This window comes from Haemaphysalis longicornis, unplaced genomic scaffold (genome assembly GCF_048455015.1).
Source record: "Haemaphysalis longicornis isolate Haplotype H1 unplaced genomic scaffold, Haemaphysalis longicornis Haplotype H1 scaffold_1, whole genome shotgun sequence".
NCBI classification, from domain to species: Eukaryota; Metazoa; Arthropoda; class Arachnida; order Ixodida; family Ixodidae; genus Haemaphysalis; species Haemaphysalis longicornis.
Window position 1 is genome coordinate 277,765,427 of NW_027526203.1, and position 22,961 is coordinate 277,788,387.

A 22,961-nucleotide genomic window follows, 5' to 3' on the forward strand; every position below is an offset into this window, starting at 1 on the left:
ACGCACAATGTGGGAAAGTCACCTCACAAAAACATTAAGCTTACATCGATGCTTATAAAGTCGGCTTCACCAACAAGCACCGATGCATTGCTAGAAATACATTTTTGCAGGGGCAATATAACCCGTCATATAAAAACATGAAGGCCCCGGGATATTTTTTATTGTTGTATGAATATTTTTCTATATATGCTGTGAATTCGCTGTAAAAAGAAAACGCGTCACTGTCGCTACATCAAGAGCTGTCCCGCAGACGATGCTGATGTGGTCACCTGGTACGGTGCCGCAGCCGCAGCTGATGAGTGCTGCTTGGCAGTTTCAGCGGCGTGGGTCCATCGGAGCCTTCCCGATTGGATGTTAACAATCGAAAAAAAGAAAAAGATAAAAGTAAATGGAGAGAGAGAGAATAAACTTCTTTATTAACAAAAAAAAGGAGGCTATCACGTAGTTCTCTTCCTTGAGCGGCGCCACTTATAGCCCTCTTCATAAGAAACACGGCAAAGCGAACAGTAACTGCGTTCCAAGCTCCCAGCCTTCACGGATTTTGTGCGTAAAGTTCCGGCGAGGTTGCCCGTTTGGCTGTGTTCGTGTGCGTGCGTCGCTAGTTCCAAGGATGCCTAGGTGTTACTGGAGGCTGCGAGGATATAAACACGTACAACATCATGCAGTCTCATTTTATCAAATGAGACACATTACCCCTCGTGGCCAGTAGCTCCCCGTTGGAATTCCTATACTTTTCGCATCGGCTTACCAACTCTCCGAAGGATCAGTTTTATTTTTATTTAATTTTTAGCCTTTCCCTTTACTCGTGCTTGAAATCAGACGGCAACAAGACTAGATGTGTCCGTACTACAATTTATTCCCGAATCAAATATCAACACACTTTTGCCTCTTCCTGTCCCCACAATTAGGAAAACCTTGCGCAATGCGCCGTCTGTCCCTCTCGTACATTCGGGTTAATGGGGCCCTCATTAGCTACGCAAAGCGTGCCTCGATCGTGTCGTCGTTGCGGGGAAAATTGTAGCCGCTGCTTCAGAGCCCTTGTCTTCCCTGGTCAATATTTACAATACTCTCCCTCGGTGCCTCGTGTGTCGGCTTACTTTAATTAAGGCTGGCCCGCCGCATCCTTAGCGCGAGAACATTGTCGATCACGGAGCTCATTAAATAAAAGCAATTGAAAGTAGTAAGAGCCATATTCCATCCTTGAGCAGTACATTCAAACTACTTAGCCTGACGGAGTCCTGATACGCCAGGCATTTATATTAAAAATAACTGCACTCACACTTATGGAAAGCGTTTCGGGTGACATTAGATGAAATTCATTAGCAACAAACACTCTAGATGGGGAAGGCTGTCACAGAACAGGAGAGGGTAATAAGGTTTCTGGCCAAAAGTATACACGCACGAGTACTATTCGTGCGCCTCTAGAACACTACCATAGGTTATGAAAAAAGCGCTGTTTAGAAAACATGGCGCGTGAGGCGACTGTGTTCATTAATATCATTGAGCGCTGTGGCACCTTGAATAGAACACTATATAGGAACACCACATCAATCACCCACGTTTGGACTAGTGCTTGAAAATTTAAAATTTAGGCCACCCTATAGTGACATCGGAAATCTATCTGAAGAATCTGCAAATACGTGTAAAATTGAAGCTATACAGGTTGGTGTCAGTACATAACGGCAGAAGTTCGCGCCATGGTGCTTACTGATGGGAAAGCGTTTGTTTACACGGTAGGTAGAAAATCCGGCGCACTTGGCAAACAGACGACATGCAAAGTGACGGACGGTTCAAAGATTGAAGAACAGGTCAAAGAATTTTCAGACGGACGCCAAGTTTCTCACAGCAGCTCCTGTAAATAATTTTATGGGTAATTCAGTTTAAAAAAAGTGTAAATTTGGGTTTGCGTGTGCCTCCGGAGTGCGAGGTGCACGAGAATGCGCCCCAAAAAACACCACAGCTCGGTGAATCTAGCCGACTAAAGATGGACATTGTGAATGCGTTGCTGCCTTCGACTAGAAACGTGTGCTAGAGACACGTACAGGTACCTACAATGATCAGACCCTAAATAGTCAATACGGGGACATCGAGTCGGAAATGAAGAAGGGAAAAACAGTGTTCGCGATTGTGATGGTATATTTTAACGCAAACGTAGATGAGAAGCAAATAGGAGAAAGCTCAGCGGGGAAACTTCGGAATAGGCAGTCACAACAGTTGAGGAGATACACCGGTGGAAAAATAACCTGAGGCTAATGTGCACATTCTTCTGCAAACTAAGGGATAGGAAATGGGTATGGAAAAGGGCAAACGGTATAAGAAAAACGAAATTGACTTTGTTTTATATGACTACCCAGGACGTGCACATGGAGGTGCTAGGCAAGATTCGGAGCAGGGACCATAGGGTTCTTAGGTGCAAGGTAAGGTTGTATCTCAAAAGGGAAGGGCGAAACTCGGAAAAAGTAAAAAAAACGCATCGAGTCAGTCAGAGTCCAGACGCAGGAGCTTAAAATACCCCTCCAGAACAAATTCGGGCTTTTAACCGAGGATAACGAGGACAGTATAGACATGCTAAGCGGCAACCTAACAATGGCCGTCACAGTCAGCAGAAGCTGTGGGAGGAGCAGCATGTCGGACGCAAACTGCCAAACTAGCTCAGCAAACGAAGTAACTTATTGCGAAACGTAAGAACACGAAACGGCCGAGAGCGGTGGATCAAAACGAATTGGCGGGGCTGTCATTGGCAGTGATCAAGAAACATGGCAGTGATCAAGGAAACTCTGGAGAGAGGAAGAAGTTTAACAGCAAAAAAGAAGCTAGCTATTGGCAAAGACAGATTGTGCGCCCTCAAAGACGAACAGGACAACATGACGCACAACATGAACGAGGTAAAAAAAGTAGCGGAACAATTCTACGCCAGACTATACTACAGCCATATTAGAACGGGGGAAACTACTGAGAGTAGAAGCTTAGCTTTCGATGTCTTACTAGTAATAAAAAGGAAGTAGAAAAGACCCTCAAGAGTATAAAAAAAAAACGAAAAGCTGCAGATAACGGTGGCATAAACGTAGATCTTTCAAAGGAGGGAGGAGGCATTGTACTACAAAAGTCCTGTTTTCCAAATGCATAAGGACTTCGTAGGTGTCCATAGCCTGATAAAACGCCAACATAATTCTGATTCATAAGAAGGGAGACAACAAAGATCTTAATAATTACAGACCCATCAGCCTACTCTTAGTTGTATACAAGCTGTTCGCCAAGGGAATAGTCAAACGCATAAGCGACAGCCTAGATTTCCAACAACCCGGAGAGCAGGCTGGGTGTAGAAAATAATACAAATTTCTTTGCTTCCCCCACCCCTGTTTTCTTCCTTCATATCCTTCCCCTTCCATTATCTTCTCCAATTTCTTCAATTCTCTTCATATTCCCCAGAATAGTGAGAGGAGCCCCGTTTTGCGTTATGGCTAATGCGTGGACGGGGATATACACATATATAAATAAACAAGTATATGCGAAGGGAACGGAAGAAAGGGAAGTATTTTTCCTGACTCTCGCATCTGCAGCAAATCGACCGCGGGTGCGCTGGACATCGAAGTATGTCTCGGACAAAAACTAGATGTACCCGCTGTTTGAGCGGTTCCTAACGATGCACACATCCACCGGCTTCTTCTGGGCATTTTGAATAGGAAGGCGTACATTTTTAATGCAGCTATGCATGAGAGAAGAAAAAAAGAGGATCGGATTCCGTGCCACCGATTCACTCTTTGACTACATTTGTCTCAAGTGGTTTACTATTCCTATAGAATAACCGAAACATTTCTGCACTCCTGTGACATCTTAGTAGCACAAACAGTTGTGCGCGTAATAAGAGCGATCAATTTAGGCAAGTTCGTGGTCATGTTCAGCGACCGACGAGCGTTCTGCCGAGCCTTCTTGCACTTGTTTCCGCCAGCATGCCATTCTCGCAATGACGTACGTCTGTACAGCGTAGAAAGCTTGCGCGGAGAGGGGGGCTGTAGTATACCATGGAACAAAATAACCAAATAATCTGTGCTAAAGCACCTCAACGAAGAAATAGCACTACGCTCAAATAGCGCGGGGACAAAGTAGTTCCTACGGTCGGGCCCCCAACATTCGTCTGGTTGCTTTGTTGATATGTAAATGCTGCGTTTTTAACGTCGGCAGCAAACGCGACAGTACTTTGCGCGTAGTATGGACTCTCGAGTATCGACATATTTAAGGGTTGAAGTTGGTGCCTGCGAGACTTTAATGGTCTATCATATCCTAACTGCACCTAACCTAACTTTTTGGAACTTCGCCAAATGTTACACTTCAACTTAGTCCAGCTACTCTAATATAACACTCCATGATAAATTTCTAATGTGGCGGGCGAAATTGATTAATGCACTGCACTAATTGTTTCGTATATGGTGAGCAGCTAACTATCGCACCGCAAGTTTTTATCACGATCAAATTCTGACTCAAAAAATACAACGTATTGATTGATGAACTTGATATGCGTGGCCTGCAAGATCATACAAATGTCATTATTACGAAAACTCACTCAGAATTCCCGAAGAAAAAGGTTGGGCTATGCACTTCCGCCGTAATGGAGAGTACTGACTTGAGACCTCCTTGGACTCTATGGCCCGTTATCTGAGTCCCTGCTCCACTCCATTTGCTTCCTCCACTCGGCTGAGGAGAGGATTCCGCAATGCTAATGCATGGGCAAATCGATTTCAAGGATCCCCTCCACTGGAGGGTCGGGTAAAGGAAGGACTCAGAATACCAGGGTATGTCTGAGTAAACTTCTTGTTTTGCGCAGTCACGCTCTACCAAACATGATACACTGAGTTCTTAGATCACGTGAACGACATACTGCGTCGCAGACGCTTTGTTCATCGCGTGGCCACTGCAGTAATCCGCCATGAATGTTAGGTGTGCATTCAACCGACGAATACTGACTAAAAACCCATGCTGGATCCTGTTATCGTTCGAGATCTGGACAACATCTTCCGATATTTGCTTGTAAAGGTTATGTGGAAGTGCCAGCCCCTCTACAGGGTCAGTCCCGCTGTTTCGTACATGGCTGAGCCTACAACTGTGTTCTTTGTTCAAGGATAAACCTCCAGTGCTCAAAGATACGATTTTTTGTTCCAAGATAGGAGCCCGGCACCTACGGTTCTTTCAAAACGTTAATTAAACGTTTTGGTATGCCGTGGGTCGCCCCTAAGCCGACATACAAAAACGACATTAAACCGAAACCCTTGTTTACCATAAGAACGTGTAAAATTAAGTTCAACGAACATTTTTCAATGAATAAATCATGGGTCTTGGACAAATATAGCGATCCCGGGGCTTAAACCCGGGGCGTCTTTTCTGCTTTTGCATCACTGTGTTTGCTGTGGTCGGGTGACGTTGAGACGAACCCTGGACCCTATATAAAAGTACTTGTACAAAGGTTGTGTGATGACCGAAAGGCAATTCAGGCCAACCTAAGCGGCCTTAGCGACAGACTTAAGGCCCTGGAAGACATTGTACAGCTTTGTAGGGACCAAGCGGCAAGTCTTGCTGAACTAGAAGACACAACCGAGAGGTTGAATTCAGCTTTGTAAAAGCAAGAGGAAAAACTTGTTGCTTTAGACAGAATGCGGCGAAACAATTTCATGGTGTTTGGTATATTGGAGACTGAAAATGAAACTTCAGAAAAACTTGAAAAAAAGGTCGTTGTAGAAGTATTAAAGAAAAATCTTGGTGTTCATTTAAAAACGATAGAGCGGATGCACAGAGTCGGAAAGCCACATCACAACAAATCCGCAGAAGAACCCTTCAGGCCTCGGCCAGTAATACTGAAGCTTTATGATTATAAGGGAAAAGAAAAGGTTTTCAATAGCTGCGGAAAATTAAAAGGAAGTGGTATTTCGGTTGGCGACGACTATTCAAAAGAGACACTGAATAAACGCAAGCTGCTCTGGAAGTCTGCGTTGAAAGAAAAAGAAGAAGTCTCACGCGTGCGGTTGAACCGAGACAGGCTTAGTGTAGATAACAACGTCTACGTGTGGGATTACTCTAAAAATAGCCGTGTCAGGCTACGGCAACTGCCGAAAACCAAAGATGCCCCACCAAAGACTACACCAAGGGATAGTGGCCAGTGAAATACCGCCATCCAGGAAACAAACTTTCGACTTATAAACCTTAGTGCTCGAAGTCTCGCGAATAAAGTCGGTGATATAGAACATGTGCTAGCCAGTTATGACCCTCACGTGGTTATTGTTACCGAAACGTGACTGCGACCAGAAATACAAGATTCCGAGTTATTGCCTCCCGCTTTTAAGATAATACGTAATGATAGAGAAACTAGAGGAGGAGGAGTTGCAATCATAACAAAGGAAAATATTGAATTCGTAAACATGAACGGCATCCCTAATCACGAGAGCGCTTGGTTCCAAGTAAAATTAGGAAGCAATTTTGTCGTAATATCTATAGATCCCCTAACGCATCTATCGAATACTTAGAGGCGATTCAACATTATATAGAACAACAGAAGATGCGAAACCGGCGGTTAATAATTGCCGGTGATTTTAACTTGCCTGGGTTGATTGGAATTCACTTACCATAGAGTCACGGGAACGAGCTGACTGCGAAGTGCTGCTTGACATTGCTTTCGCTAACGATTTAACACAGTTGGTACACGAAAGCATTTGAAAAACGGGAACAGCGCAGTCTATATTGGACCTAGTATTTCTTGATGGATGGTTTGAAGATTATCAGGTAGCATTAGGAGATGGCATATCGGACCATCAACTCGTATTTGTACAAATTAAAACCGACGTTCCTGTATCAAATGTTAAAAAATGCATTGCGCATGTCCCCAATTTTGCCAAAGCTGACGACACGAGCATCATTGACTACTTGTCATTTCATCTAGACAGTCTGAGTCCTGACGATGATGTCAATTCTTTGTGGACAAGATTCAAAACCATTATCTTGCACTGTGTAAATTCATTCGTACAATTAGAAAAAAGAGAAAAAATAGGCGTAATCCCTGGATAACGCGAGAGATTGTTCGTCTGAAGCGAAAAATAGGAAGGCAGAAGAAAGTCAAAAATCGTGAAAAGATATCTAACTTATCTTGACAGTTACTTACAAGGCTTACGCAAGAAGAACATAAATATTACGAGGAAACACTAACAATCTCATGGTGTCTTCCCAGCAAAAGTTTTGGCATCACTTGTCACAAACCCCTCAAAGCAAATACAGCATTGTTGTGGACGACGAAATCATTACCGACTATTCGAAAATTGCGTCTCACCATAATAAGTTCTTCCAGTCTGTCTTTTCAAATGATTCCAAATGTAGTGCTTCCACTACTGCAACATCATTCTCCCATACGTCTGACATGCCAGAAGTACGAATTAGCTATGAAGGAATACTATCGCTCCTGCTAAACATTAAAGAACATAAATCTGTGGCTCCGGATGGAATTCCAAATGCTTTCTTGCGTAGATACGCTGAATGGGTTGCCCGATACTTGGAAATAATCTTTAATGCCTCCTTGCAACAAAAACGGGTCCCAGACGACTGGCTTGTAGCAAAAGTGGTCCCAGTGCACAAAACCGAAGACAAGCAGAATATCGAAAATTACCGGCCAATCTCCTTAACCTGCGTCTGCTGCAAACTCCTCGAACATGTTATATCCAAAACAATATATCAGTACCTAGAAAATACAAACTTACTACATCATAACCAACACGGCTTCCGACAAAATGAGACCATTCAAGACTTTTCAAAAGCAATAGATAACGAAAAACAGGTTGATGCAATATGCCTTAATTTCGCAAAAGCCTTCGATAGGGTTGCTCATAACGAATTAATTAAGAAATTGAAGCAGATTGGTATAAATAACAATGCAGTAGAATGGGTCAAGTCAAGTCTGACATGTAGGACGCAGTATGTGGACATAAACGTCTACAAGTCCGATCGTTTACTCGTAACTGGAGTCCCTCAAGGGTCTGTCCTCGGACCGATGCTATTTCTCGTTTACATCAACGATATTTGTTCTGACATTAATCAAAATATTACTGTTCGACTGTTCGCCGATGATTGTTTACTTTATCGAGAAATATGCAACCATAATGATCAAAAAATGCTCAGCGACGCATTGGCGTCTATTGAAAAATGGTTCGAAACTTGGAAAATGCAAATAAATAAAGAAAAAAAAACGGTTGTTTTGCGAGTTACAAACAAAGTAAAGCACGTCAAAAATTTCGAGTATCAACTAGGTTCCACTGCGTTAGCTACTGTTAACAAATGTAAATATTTAGGAGTAACAATATCTGAAGACCTGAACTGGACCCAACATATCACTAATATCTGCTTTACTGCTGAAAAGAAGTTATGGTTTTTACGTCGCAAATTAAAACTCGCTCCAGCCCCCGTAAAGTTAACAGCGTACTTAACAATAGTAAGGCCTACACTGGAATACGCAAGCATCATATGGGACCCTCATCAAAAATGATTATGTAAGAACATCGAGCAGGGGCAAAGAAGGGCGGCTAGATTTATTCTTTCAAAATATTCTCGTAATAATGTGTAACACAGATGCTGCACGAACTAAATTTACAACCCCTCCTAGACCGCCGTCGCATAGCCAGACTTAAATTCTTGTTTTTGCTCTCCCAAAATACATTTAACTTTGATGCAGAGCAGTACCTAATTCCCCGTCAAGTGCGGAGCCTACGAAGTGACCACCCCAGAAAATATCTAGTTCCTCAATGTCGTGTGAACACATATGCATACTCTTTTTTCCCTAGAACAAGAAAAGACTGTAATGTGTTACCGGAGGTTATTTGTGATTCTCAAACTGCAGAACATTTTGAAAACAATGTTACAAAATATTTTCTAATTGAATCTTCGTGAACGGTAATTGCTTTTTTTCCGTGTGTGTGCCTGTGTTCTATTGTAAATTTGAATGTATTTGCTGTAAATTGTCTCATGTACGTTGTAGGATGTAGTATTGTGAAGTGTATTTTGTGATGTATGTGATGTAGCATGTAAGTTGTACTATGTAGTATAGTGATGTATTCTTTTTGTATCGGCTATGCATTTCTTCTTTACGCTTGCCATGACGGTTGTTATGTCAGTTTTCTACCCCACCCCTGTAACGGCCTAATCGGCCAACAGTACCTAGAAATAAATAAATAAATAAATAAATAAATAAATAAATAAATAAATAAATAAATAAATAAATAAATAAATAAATAAATAAATAAATAAATAAAAGCCCCAATTCTTCCACAAAGCCACTGAGGCAGCACAGCGGAGCTATTTTAGCAGTTGTATAAAGGAATGAACGTAGTTGTCCAGGCGAAGCAGTAGATAACGCTTTGTGTGCACAGGAATGCCGGCTTGTACCCACAAGTGAATGGAATCTCGATTCAAAGATACAGTGAACCCGCGGTATAACGATGTCGTGGGGACATGAAACTGGCTTCTTTATAAGCAATACTTCGTTAAACGCGGTGATGGGTTGCAATCAGTGCGCTGCAGTGTAGATCCTTACGTACTTCGAATAGAGGGCAAACGATTTCGTTATAAGGGGGCTTCACTGCACTTCGCGGGGGTCCGCGCATGCTGACGGAGTGCGCTGGTTACCCGCAGTGGACGCCGCTGGAGTCGGTGACGTACTGCGGCTGGACGTGGCCCACTCAGGCGAGCTGGGACTCAGAACGGGGCGAGTGCGTGTACGTGTCGTCGGGCCGCCGGCTCTACTACCTGCTGGTCACCGTGGCGCTCTTCTTCCTGCCCGTGGCCATCATGCTGACCGCCTACTCGCTCATCGTGTGGCGCCTCTGGATCACGCAGATGCCCGGGGAGCGCAGCGCCGCCAACATCAACGCGCAGTGCCGCGCCAAGAAGAAGGTAGGCGCTCTGTGTTCGCGGCGAATACCTCTCACCCATATGGAGGAAAATCTCTCGCCGTTTCTTGCTCTAGTCCGAGAAAAAGAGCCCTGTGACACTGTGGGAATCGTGGGTAGTTGAGCATTAAAATGGTCGGCAACATTTTGCGGCTACATGCAAATTAAGTGTTTTTTTGTACGAAAAGTAGGGATAAATGTTGCGTCGCTAACAAACAGTACTCTGCACAGATATATGCTTCTCTTAGATGCGTAAGGTTTGAAATAAATGTCGTCTTTTGAAGGAAAATGCCAACTTACGCCTTGTGTCTGCCATGCACTGCTGAATTCAGCGGACCATTGTGAAGAAACTATGAATATACCCAGCGGAGGATTTTCGTGCACTTCGTAACGGCGTTTTAAAAATCATTTAGACAGCTTTATTGCCATTTCGGGGTGGGGGTAGGGGGGATGATTGTACAGGTTTCGGCTTACGCAATGTTCCTGCTCCGAACTGCTCCTAACGCTTTACAATTCCACGACGACAATTATGATTGTTTGCAATTAGCTACCTGACAAATGGCCTGTGAGGGCAAATACAATGTCCAAAACAATGATGCTTGTTTTTGCTTTGGCGTAGTGTTTCCTTTGTTTTTTTTTTAAAAAAAGAGGCAGTCATGTTGGCAGCTTTGAAATACAGAATGCAATTTATTACCGTCTGCTACTTGCTACTGCCCTGCACCTCTGGCGGTGTAATAGCCGTGTTGGCAGGCGTAGGTTGGAAGGCGAAATAAGTGTTTCCGCCAACGTAAATAATCAAATGCGAGCACAAATTAATTAAGCACATTTCTCGCATGGTTTGATAGTTCGCAAACTGCACAGGCTGTCGAATGGTCCATCGCCACTCGCCAATCGCGCTAACCGTACGCAACTTGCTAGTTCGGCGGCAGCCGGCTACGTTACGAACATGTCTTGGCCCTGTGCATCGTTCCGCTTGGCAGCGAGGCCTTCGGCTTCAAATTCGCAGGACAGCTCCAATCAATATCGAACAGCAGATAATATGCAGGAGCGGGCCGAAAACAGAAATGATGAACACATTATCGCCGACAAGTGAAACCCCTAGCACCATTCACTACAGCCACTGGCTGCCAATGCGATTCCCCTACTACCGATGATTCGCAAGAAAACACGTGACTGGAGTGCCAGTTTCCGTTTAACCCTTTCAGTCACGAATTATTATATTCACTGCAGAAAAATTCCATACTTGGGGGTTTAACAGTGGCAAGTGTCTAGAGGTAAGAAAAAAAAGGTTCAGTCTCTCTAGAATACTTATTACGCAAATGGCGTCGTGTCCTCATACGGAGACACCATTACTCAATCCTGCTTTTCCCTATAAAAACAATAAATATCCTGAGGCAGTTTAAAAGCAAGGAGGTGAAATAATAATTTCTGCACATGAAAGAGGTATTATTAGCCTTTATAAATGATTTACGCCGCAGTAAAAGAGAACTTAGGACGGCAACACACCGGAGCTCCCACAAAACTTCGTGGCGTCTATTTTGAAACGGTTCCGCCATTCCACATCACATGGTGCTACCTCTCACTTCCGTAGGTTTCGAACATCAGCCGCACCGCTCTGCAGCATGAACTCTTTTCGTTTTCACGAGGAAAACGACGGAGAAAGTCGCGTCTCCATATGGAGGCACGGTGACTGAAAGGGTTCAGGTATAGAAGCTCTGCAGGCGTGACAGGCAAGTCCATAGCGGCTGACAGCCTACTCTTTTACGTTTCGATTGGTTGCCAGTCGCCGACTATCATGCCTCCGTCATTCGTGGTGGAGCAGCGTAATTTTCATGCGCTGATTAACGCAGTCACGAGGCGTTCCCACATTGTTTGGTCGACGTTGTGGAGCCACGTCGTAACGCTAAAACACACTTTTTCGTGCTGGTTATGGGGCTATAGCTGTGATTTTTACAGCGTTGGCGGCTGAAAAGAAACGCAAAAGCACCGATGTTTGTGGATTTTATTTTCAACCGTCAAAGAATTGAAAGCTGCGTCTGTCTGCCCATCACCAAGAGCTCCCCCTTACACTCTTTTCGTTCCACCGAAAGCTGCGTGGTGGTCAATCAGCGCTTTTGTCATTTTATTTTTAAAACTGTCACCACCCATCTTCGTTACGGAGGGTGCCATGGTTTTCTCATTTCGCCCTGGTTAACCATGAGATCCGTGCGTGCTTTTGACGTTCAAAAGGACATCTACAACTTTGCAGTTCTGAGGTCCTTGGGAATCACGTGGCTCCGCTTCACGGCACTGCACTCGAGTGACCAATCTATGCGGCGAACAAAGCAAATTTGGCAAATTACAGCAAAGTATACCCATTTGACTCTAAAAATGGGATCTTCTTTGGGGCCTTGCGCAATGCAGAACGTCATGGTTGCATTGCGTGTTGCCACAGCGCACACAAAACTTTTGAGTCCGATCGCACGCTCGGCATTGTCATATGCCGAAATTTCGTTGTTGGCTGTATGGAGCTGTCATTCGAGTGCGCTGCGGTGAAGGCGAACTATGGGACTGCCTCAGAGTGTAAGAGTTAAATAGCCGTGGTAAAATGTAGCGCTTAGCGTGTGGCCAATTAAACACTTCTACAAAATACGGAATAGCAATTTTTATCAGTACTTGTTACTTCGTAGTTAGTTGTACTGCTTAGCTAGTGGCTAATGGCTGAGCACTGCTACGGAGAACGAGATACCATAGATGCTTACGTCCACCTTGCTCTGTCGAGCGTCGTCCATGTATGTTATTGAAGGAAGACAGCACGAAGGCGTCGCCGTTCGAATGAGGCCCTGGGAAGGAGGCCTTTCCGAAGATGCTCCCTGGTGGTCTCCATAACAAACACATGTATATGGAATGTTTTAAAATTAACGCAACGATGCTGCTGCTGCTGATGATGATTGCTATTGGTTTCCCCTTTGTAGCGGGGTGATGACGTGTCCTCTTACCAAAAAAGGACTAATATACCTATGTTTTCCACTCTTGGTTCAATTCTAGCACTGCTTAGGGCAGGGACAAAAACCTTATTAGGCACAAAATACTTTTCTTTCCTGTTACAGGTGGCAACTGTCCTAGGCAATATTCCCCTATCTGCTTTTCGTCCACCAACTTTCTAATGTTCTTGAATTGCCCCCCCCCCCCTTTTTTTTTTTCTTTTTCCGTCTAAAGGCCCCACTTTATCGACGCTGAAATTTTGCCACAGAAGTTAATTCCCTGCAGTAAAGTTCATCGCTAGGCTGCATTGTTGAGAGATTTACTTCCGTTCAAAGCTTGGGCATGGGCTTGCCATCGCAAAGTCCATTAATGGGAGGTTGGGTGCACGTGCTGAGAGCGAACCATGGTACAGCGAAAAAAAGTTAAGAGCACGCTTCCGTCGTCAATTTATTCGAGAAAATTTAGATGGTGGCGCAGTGCCTCTGCTTTCATAATTAACGGCGAGAGGCTTCAGTAGCCCCAAGGGAGGGCAAGCGCAAAAGAGAAAGGGGTCTCGCGCGATGTGGTTTTCTTTGCAGCCTAAAAGCCCGACTTGTCGACCTTGCGGCGGCTACGATTACCAACTTGAGTTGATTATGACGAGAATGTAGGTAGAAATAGCAGAAAATAACTTATATTGAACATTATTTTCATCTTGGAAGTGTGGTTACTGCTCACTGCAGTTTTTAATGAGCTGTGGGAAAAACTTTGCTAGTAGATAGCGGACTAAAAATAATTATTTCCCGAATGATTTTATGTATTGTAGCCTTCGAAAAGGTAGAACATTTCCTTTTTGGGTTGTCTCGTGTTTTTCAATTTATTCTTGCAAAAGCAAAGAGGAGGAAGGGGAATAAATCTTTATTGGACTATATTTGTTGATGCTGTTGCGGCATTCGAGGCCCTTTTCACCGGATTACGCTGGGTCCCAGGGTCCAGGCTTCTCAGGTAGGCCCTGACTGCTTGAAAGAAGATGAGGGACTGAGGGTAAAGTGTAGGATTTGTCGGCACTCCCATAGCTGATATTACAGGCCGCCGGGCAGAGGGCAAGAATTGGTTATGGTGGGTGGGGTAATATTGGTCATATTTTCCTTTGAATATACTTTTTGTTTGTTTTTACCTTTAATTTGTTTTTAGCAATGATCTAGATTAATGATATTATAATGGTTGAACCATGAACGCGATGTTTTCGCATTGAAAACCTCCATACAACCGCCTGACCTTATTCAAGTCTTTGCGTGCCGAATAGAAACATGCAAATCTGGCGTTATTCTTTTAGGTTTATTGAACGTGTCGAGAAGCTAGCAGATATCGGGCAACAAGTCACACGCGCCCACCCACCCACCATATTCCACATCCTCATGCTTTTTGACAGCGTTCACCCCCCTTTGTTATCCATGGTGTTAGAGCTTGAAAAAGGCTTAATGACAGCTCCACAATCAAGGCATGTATCTTGAAGTTCCTGAATGTTTTCAGCCTAAACATACATTCGTATTGTATTTCTGGTAACGATGCTCCGTCACTTAATACCTCTTAAGGGGGGGGGGGGGGAGGGACAGCCATACCCCGAACTGGAAAACTGCATCAAGATTTTTTTAAAGATAATTGTATAGTCGATACCAGCAAGCCCGTCTCCAAGTTAGGTTCGACACCGCTGCCATCACGGGTGGTGGCGTACTTCGGTAGATCGTTTTCCTAAATGCGGGGGCTGTCGTTTTCGGCAAAGAAATCTCGCGAAACACACTATATTACAAGCACTCTATACGGCTTATTGTTGAAGTGTTCTGTGGACTTATCAGTTGGAAATTTGACCGTAAACCTTGCCATCTTCGCCCACTTCTTTACCTCTAGCTGTTGTAAGTATATCAGAGAGAAAAACCTATGATCTTACTGCGCCACTACACTCACAATGTTAATTTGGTTTCATTCCTCAGAGGTGCATTGCAGAACTAATGGTTCAGCCATAGCATGTATGTTCACAGTGGAAGCACGGAATGGGAGGCGGGGGAGCCTGATGAGCCTCTTTCGGGCCAGCATAGCGGAAGGGCCACGTCACTTAGAAGAAATGTAACCCTGGTATACTTAATCCTTCGTCCACTCGAGCCTCCAGTGGAGGAGATCCTTGCAATCGATTTCCCCATGCATAAGCATTGCGGAATCCTCCCCTCGGCCGAGTGGAGGGAGCAAGTGGAGTGGAGGAGGGACTCAGAATACGGCCCTAAGTGTTGCTGATATTCAGGCCTAAATACTATTCTGCTACACGAAAAGAAAAACAAATCTTACCTGCAGCCGCCCGGCCTCAACTAATTCTGCTTACGATCACCGGAACGCTTGCTAAATCCTATAATCACCAATGCATTCTGCGATTATTGCCTTCTTCTTGTCTGCCTTCATCCTTCTTCTTTACCTTAGTCCACTTTTACTTGGTTTTTCTTTATTACTTTCTTCATTTTTCACTTCTTTTGGATTCGCACTCATTCCTCTGCCTTTCTTTCTTTGGTTTCTCTTCTGTTTTCACTTTTTCGAGTCGGGACCGCGAACATTTCGTTTCTGTGTAGGCCTCAGGAGGGAGAACGGCTTTTTTTGGGTTCCATGTTTATTTAAACCTGCTGCCCTTTCGATATATACACATTTTTTTTTATTCTGTGTTTCTTACGTACTTTTCTTTCCTTCATTGCGCCTATACGATCGTTTCTCCCGTTGCATCTTTCCCTTTCCTTTCTTCTTTTAAAAAAATTCTTCTCGTTCTTCTTTTATCGCCCTTTTTATGCGGTGTATTTCTTCTGTCTGTCTGTCTGTCTGTCTGTCTGTCTGTCTGTCTGTCTGTCTGTCTGTCTGTCTGTCTGTCTGTCTGTCTGTCTTTCAGTCTTTCTTTCTTTCCTTCTCTATTTTTTCTTCCTTCCTTCACTCATTCACTCCCTCTCTCACTCACTAACTCATTTATTAAGTTATTTTACTTTGTCCTTTCTTCTTTTATTTCTCTCCCTTTCCGTCCTAATAATTCTAATTTTTAGGTTTCTGATTGCGCCCACAACTGCTGTTTTAATTGTTTTCTTTTTTAGGCACAAAATGTCTTAGACCATCGTCCAACTGTCTCAGTCCAACATCCTTGTTTGGCACATAGATGTGTCCACAAGCGGGGCATTGGCATTAATGACAAAACAAAACCGCTCCTGGCTCTGACTAATAGCACCAACACTGAATCACTGAATATACCAACACGGTAGATGGGCCACGGTTGTATAAAAGCTGCACACACCACGCGAGGCATTTGAGCTTGTTTGCGTTCTTGTTCACTACGTTGGTTGCAGTCTTCCTGGGAGAGAAGGCTCATTTCTGCATTTTAATGCGTAGCATTCTTTGCCGAGCACCACCAAAGCCTGACCGTGTGACGCCCTGCATTTTTACAAAAATGCAGATATCGCGGAAGTTCCGCCTGTAATTGTTACAGTAGCATAAATGGAGATAATTAATCGTGTAAAATTTAAAAAAAAACTCAAAAATAGGAAAATATAAAACATTACGAAAAATGGCGAACCGTGTAATTGTAAATTCACCTTGGTTGAGCTAAATTTAGAAAAACTAAAAAATATGAAAAATATAAAAGAATGAAGCCGTTCCACTCAATCTGAAAGCTATCGGAAGTGCCGAGCAGTGATTTGCCATAGTGGGCTGCAGCGCCGTTATTTGCTCACTGCTACCACCCATAACGCTCTTTGCCGCCCTGTCTCACTCCTCTTTTGATGAATGGTACGGAGGTTTTTCCAATGCAATTCAAACTTCCCGCCTTCGTAGTGCTCGCGCGCCCCCTGCCCGAAACTGCACCAGCGGGAGTTCTGTTCTTTTTGTGCTTGCTTTAATTTCGTATGCTGAAGCCATTTTGCGTCATTTCGAACGCGTAAATCACCAAAATAGTCTGATGCAAATCGTGGAACAAAGGAAACAAGCCGTCCCAACAATAACAATGTTTCCTGAGCAGCCACGCTCACAGGACACCAGCAGATGATTGGCCGTAACCCCACCGCCACTTTACCAGAAAACTACCCAGTCATGATCAAAAATATTCAACTCAAGAAAAGCCTCCTAGAACTTCGTTCAGAACTTCAGGCGATGCGTAAAGAACTTGCCTCCCTCCGCAAAGCCAGCACACGGCGTCAATCTGCTTCACCCCAATCACGTGGCAGGGAGTCGGTGCGCCAAATCCGTTCGCGCACCTCTCGTCGCCCCACAGCAGATTCTTCGCAGATAGCAAGCTGCAAACCCACGAGATATGTCACTGAACAGATGTTGAAACAACGGGAGGCGCAAATCAAGTTTGAGGTGTGCAAGGAATGGCAGAAAGCCTGCGGCGATATTGCGACTTACAGGGGCAATACGCCATTCTTAAACAGGACATGCAACAGGTCATGGAACAAATGCGCAAGTTTCTTGAGACGGTCACCCCTAGTGAATCCAAGCGCAAGAAGAAGCAATCTTCCTAAATGAACCCTTTAGTTCCTCCTAATCGTATTATAATTCAATGGAACTGCCGAAGCTTCGCTCAAAATGGCCCCTTACTTAAATCACAGGTATCCTCCACCCGACCTCTAGCCCTACTGCTACAGTGGACTAGAGGCCCTTGCAAAATTCCTCACTACACCACCTACATGGACCCCAAAATCCCGCATACTTACAGAGATAAAGCCAAGTCTCCCTCCATCCCTGGTCAGGCGGCAGTTCTGGTGCACAAGTCGTGCCATTCAGTTCAACACCGATGGGATACAGCAAGCAATACAAATTGACAAGTAATTATCGTCCTCTTTAAACCTCCTAGTGGGAAACCTGTGCTTATGGTCTTGGTATATTACAGACCTCAATGCAACACCCGGGCTAGGTATTCCTATGACTGGATATCGCATATATTTTCGGTAAACTTTTCTGGTCCAGTTACTATTGGAGGCGACTTCAACGCGAAAAGTACTCTCTGGGGTTATTCCCACTCCGATCTACGCGGGAAACTCCTAGAAGAAGCACTGGAGTATAGCCCCCTTCGATTCGGCAATGAACCTTTCATTCCTACCCGGATAGGTCTCCACAGCTCACAGCAAGACACCACACCGTATCTAACCCTTACCACACCCGGCGCATTAAAAAATTACGCCCACCTCCCCTCGCGGGAACCCTGGTGTGATGCGACGCTGAGGGGGTTCAAGCGCAAGCGGAGAGCAACCGTCGACCGAAAGGCCGCCGGAGAGCGGCACACCGGTTATATGCGCAGCGCGCCCGAAGGAGAGGAGACCGCGGAGAGAGAGAGTACTGCACATGCGCAGCACCACGCACAGCGCCGCCCACCGGCGGAGTGAGAGCGCGCTGGGCCGCACACCCGCAGATGTTGAGAGAGAGTGTTCGCTCTCACCTGGGCACGCGCCGGCGCCAGTGCGTCTGCCGCGGCTATGACGCAACACAATCCAACACAATCCAACACAATCCACTTTAATCCAATCCAATCCAATCCAATCCAAGCCAAGCCAAGCCAAGCCAAGAGTGTTCGCTATCGGAGAGGAGAGGGGGTGAGCGGAGGAGAGTGCGGACGCCGATGATGACGGACGCACGCAGGAAGGACAGGGCCGCCGACAAGAGATGCTCTCAGCGTCGCATCTAAAAATGGCGAACACTGGATTGTACATGGGGCAGTGATCACTTCCCTATTCTGCTCCCCTTGAACAGCAAGAAATTCCGCTCCAAGACTACGTACACAAACATCAATTGGCTGGGATCTTTTTCGCTCGCAATTCCACGTGAGCGCACAACCTGAGCTGTCCGAGTTTGTTGCCTCTGTGAATGAAGCGCGTATCCTTTCCACGGAGACGGTAACAAGCACAGCTGAGGTCAACAATCCGGACGCCCACATGCACAAACTGCTTCGTACCGCAGAATGCCTTACAATAACGTATACAGAACGCGGTAAACGTCACCATGACCTTATGAGACTAAAATGCCATTACAAAGCGATAAACGAATATAAAAAAATCCTCCAATCTGAAAACTGGCATAATCTCTGCGAACGACTTGGGCAAGAACGCGGTCTCTCACATCTGTGGAGCCTCTTTTGGGGCCTGAGTGGACGGGCGAAAGTAAAACTGCCGATACTAGATGAAATGTGCCTCCATACAAACTACTCTCAAGTGGAAGATACTCTTGTGAAGACTCTCTTCCCACACGCCACGGCTGACATCTCGACCCTCTCACCTCTGCCTGAAATTGATATACGAGCACCGCTCGCGGAGCTCGAGTGTCCGTTTACCGAGAGCGAGCTGCATATAGCCATCTCCCAAAAAAAACCCAAATCTACACCGGGCCATGACCAAATAAAATGGCAAGACCTTCGAAATCTTCCCTCATCGGGTCAAGCGGCCCTCCTAGCTCTCATCAATCGATCCTGGAATACTGGGCAAATTCCTGACCACTTGAAAATGACTATCATCCACCCCATCCCCAAACCTGGCAAAGATTCTCGAAAACCCGAGAATCTCCAACCCATCGCATTAACTCCTGTTATTTGCAAGCTGACAGAACGTCTCATAAACAACAGGCTTCAACACCACCTGGAACACACAGGATAGTTCCACCCGGCCCTCACTGGATTTCGCCTCAATTTAAGCACGCATGATTACCTCTGGCTTCTTCGTCGAGTCATAAACCGGACATCCCGAAAGAGCCTGCCCAACTACGTCCTGGCCCTTGATATGCACAAGGCGTTCGATAACGTCAGTCAAGAAGGCATCCTGCAAGAACTAGCCGCTGCCTTCCCCAGTCAGAAGGCTCAGAGGTGGATTCGCGGCTTCCTAACGCACAGACCCATTCGTCTTAACCCAAAGGAAGCAACGCCGACTACCTACTACCTTGACAGAGGAGTTCCCCAAGGTTCAATTCTCGGACCTTTACTCTTCAATATGGCCATGAATCGTGTAGCCCGCACCCTTGAAATGGACTCAGCGGCCCATTTCGCCTTCTATGCTGATGATATAGTTGTGTGGACCGAGGCTGCTGATTATGACTCAAAAGAATCTATGCAGGCCGAACTCCACGCTGCTGTTTTTAGCTTGGAGCGCACCCTCTCCCGATTCCAGCTGCAATTTTCCCCCAACAAGACCGAATTTCTCAGCGTCGACGGCAAGCGATCGACAAACCCTGACCAAGTCCTACACCTCAATATCGCCAATTCGATTCTTGAATCAAGAAATGGTACCACCAAATTAATTGGCCTCCAGGTTAGCAGCTGCAATAGCCCCACTACATGGATCCATCATCTTCGGACAACATGGCGCTCCACCTTGCACCTCATTACCCGTCTATAAAATAAATACGGCGGCACACATCAAGACGCCTGTCTCAAGCTTGCGCGCGCCGTTGCGCACGGCCGGCTGTCTTATGGATTTCCCGCATATGAATTCCGTCCCCGGCATCTCAGTTAACTAACCATATTAAACAGAAGCGTGATTCGTACCATAACAGGCCTACTCCGCCACACTAGGACGGACGTGCTGGAACAAGCAGTGCCACTTCCTCCGATCACCAATCTAGTCGAAGAAATGAAGCTGCGATTACAGAAGCACCTCGAATACATGCCGCAGGGACGAGCAATTCTTAAATGGGACACCTTGAACAGCAATTTCTACCCTGAAATCTTTCCTAAATCCATCCCACCTTGGGAGAGACCTGCACTCGGCCCTATCCGACGACGACCCATTCCCCGACGTCAACGAGCAGCTAGGGAACAGTACGTCCGCACTCTGGGCAATGGCAAAGCCCACGATGAAGTTGATGTATTCACCGATGCCGCTATCCAAGACATAACAGCCGCTATTGTTGCAGCGATGGCGTAGAGGTAGAACACCCGCCTCGCGTGCAGAAGGACCGTGGTTCGAATCCCGGTGCCGGACAATTCCCACCGGATAAAAAAATCCGCGTATTGATGCAATTGCACAAAGGGGCTTGGGGTGCGGCCTGAACCCGGCGACCATTGCCGGTAATGCACTCCTTCACCAGAGCAGGACTGGCCCCCCCTGGTGTAGTAACGGCCACAACCTCCCATGAATACGCCAATTAACCCTCGGCCCTCAGTCCCCAGCGGCTGCGAAACAACTGACCACGGCGGCGGTCAGACCTGTAACGCAGCAGAGGGTGCTAAGAATCCCTGGATCCGGACAGGCCGCCAATGGAATCTGAACCTGGCAACGTTTAACGCGCGAACCTTATCTAGCGAAGCAAGCCTCGAGGTGTTGTTCGAGGAATTAGAGGGCATTAAATGGGATGTAATAGGGCTTAGCGAGGTTAGGAGGGAAGGCGAAGCCTTTACGGTGCTGAAAATGGACACGTCCTATGTTACCGTGGTCTAGAGGACAGAAGAGAACTGGGAGTGGGATTTCTAGTCAATAAAAGCATAGCTGGCAACATAGACGAATACTATAGCATTAACGAAAGGGCAGGAGGTCTTGTAATTAGGCTCAATAAGAGGTACAAGCTCAAGGTGGTGCAGGGCTACGCGCCCACATCCAGCCACGACGACCAAGTAGTGGAACGCTTCTATGAAGATGTGGAATCGGCAATGGCTAAAGTAAAAACACAGTACACCGTAGTTATGGGGGACTTCAATGCTAAAGTAGGCAAGAATCAGGCTTCAGACAAGGCAGTTGGGAACTATGGTCTGGGCTGTAGAAATAGCAGGGGGGACCTACTAGTTGAGTTTTCAGAACGGAATAACCTACGCATAATGAATACCTTCTTCTGTAAACGGGAGAGTCGGAACTGGACCTGGAGGAGCCCGAATGGCGAGCACAAAAATGAAATAGACTTCATATTATGCGATAACCCTGGCGTCGTGCAGGATGTGGAAGTGCTCGGAAGGGTAAGGTGTAGTGACCACCGTATGGTAAGATCTCGAATTAGGCTAGATTTGAGGAGGGACCGCAACAAGCTAGTACGAAAGAAGCCGATAAATGAGCTAACAGTAAGACGTAAAGTAGAAGAATTCAGGATCGCGCTGCAGAACCGATATTCCGCCCTTAACGAGGAAGCCGAGCTTACGACACAGGAAGCCAGCGACAACCTTACACGCATTATCACGGAGTGTGCAGTAGAAATCGGGGCACTATGGCTAGACAGGATAATGGTAAACTTTCACAGGAGACGAAAGATCTAATCAGGAAACGGCAAACCATGATAATCTCTACCGCAGCTGACAGAATAGAACTAGCCGAGCTCTCGAAGTTAATCAATAAGCGCAAGACAGCTGACATACGGAAGTATGCTTACAAGAAGTATTCAGAACGTTAGATTGGGAACAGGTGGGAGTAAGGGTTAATGGAGAATACCTCAGTAACCTCAGATTTGCTGATGACGTTGCCTTGCTAAGTAACTCGAGGGACGAATTGCAAAGCATGCTTTCCGCACTGGGCGAACAGAGTAGAACCGTGGGCCTGAAAATTAATATGCAGAAAACTAAAGTAATGATCAATAACCTCGGGACAGTACAGCAGTTTGAGATAGGTGGCGAGGCAGTGGAAGTGGTAAGCGAATATATCTACTTAGGCCAAGTTGTGACCCCGGATCCCAACCATGAGGCAGAGATAATTAGAAGGATCAGAATTGGGTGGGGTGCATATGGCAGAAATTCTCAGATATTGAATAGCAGCTTACCATTGTCGCTGAAGAAGAAAGTGTATGACAGCTGCATCTTACCGGTACTCACCTACGGGGCAGAAACATGGAGGCTCGCTACGAGGGTTCAACTTAAATTGAGAACGACTCAGCGGGCAATGGAACGAAAGATGATAGGTGTAACATTAAGGGACAAGAAGAGAGCGGAGTGGGTCAGGGAGCAAACTGGTGTTAAAGACATATTAGTAGAAATTAAGAAGAAGAAATGGACGTGGGCAGGGCATGTAATGCGAAGGCAAGATAACCGCTGGTCATTAAGGGTAACAGAGTGGATCCCTAGAGAAGGCAAGCGCTGCAGGGGGCGGCAGAAAGTTAGATGGGCAGATGAGATCAAGAAGTTTGCGGGGA

The 22,961-nt window shown here is 45.6% G+C and overlaps 1 protein-coding gene across 1 annotated transcript in view; it reads left to right on the forward strand.

The window, feature by feature from the left end:
* LOC144158983 (substance-K receptor-like) overlaps positions 1 to 22,961 on the forward strand; it is a 481,277-nt gene that overhangs the window by 399,345 nt on the left and 58,971 nt on the right. Inside the window, exon 3 of the mRNA XM_077690206.1 lies at positions 9,658 to 9,918. Within this exon, the coding sequence (XP_077546332.1) occupies positions 9,658 to 9,918 (261 nt within the window). The remainder of the gene's footprint in view (positions 1 to 9,657; positions 9,919 to 22,961) is intronic.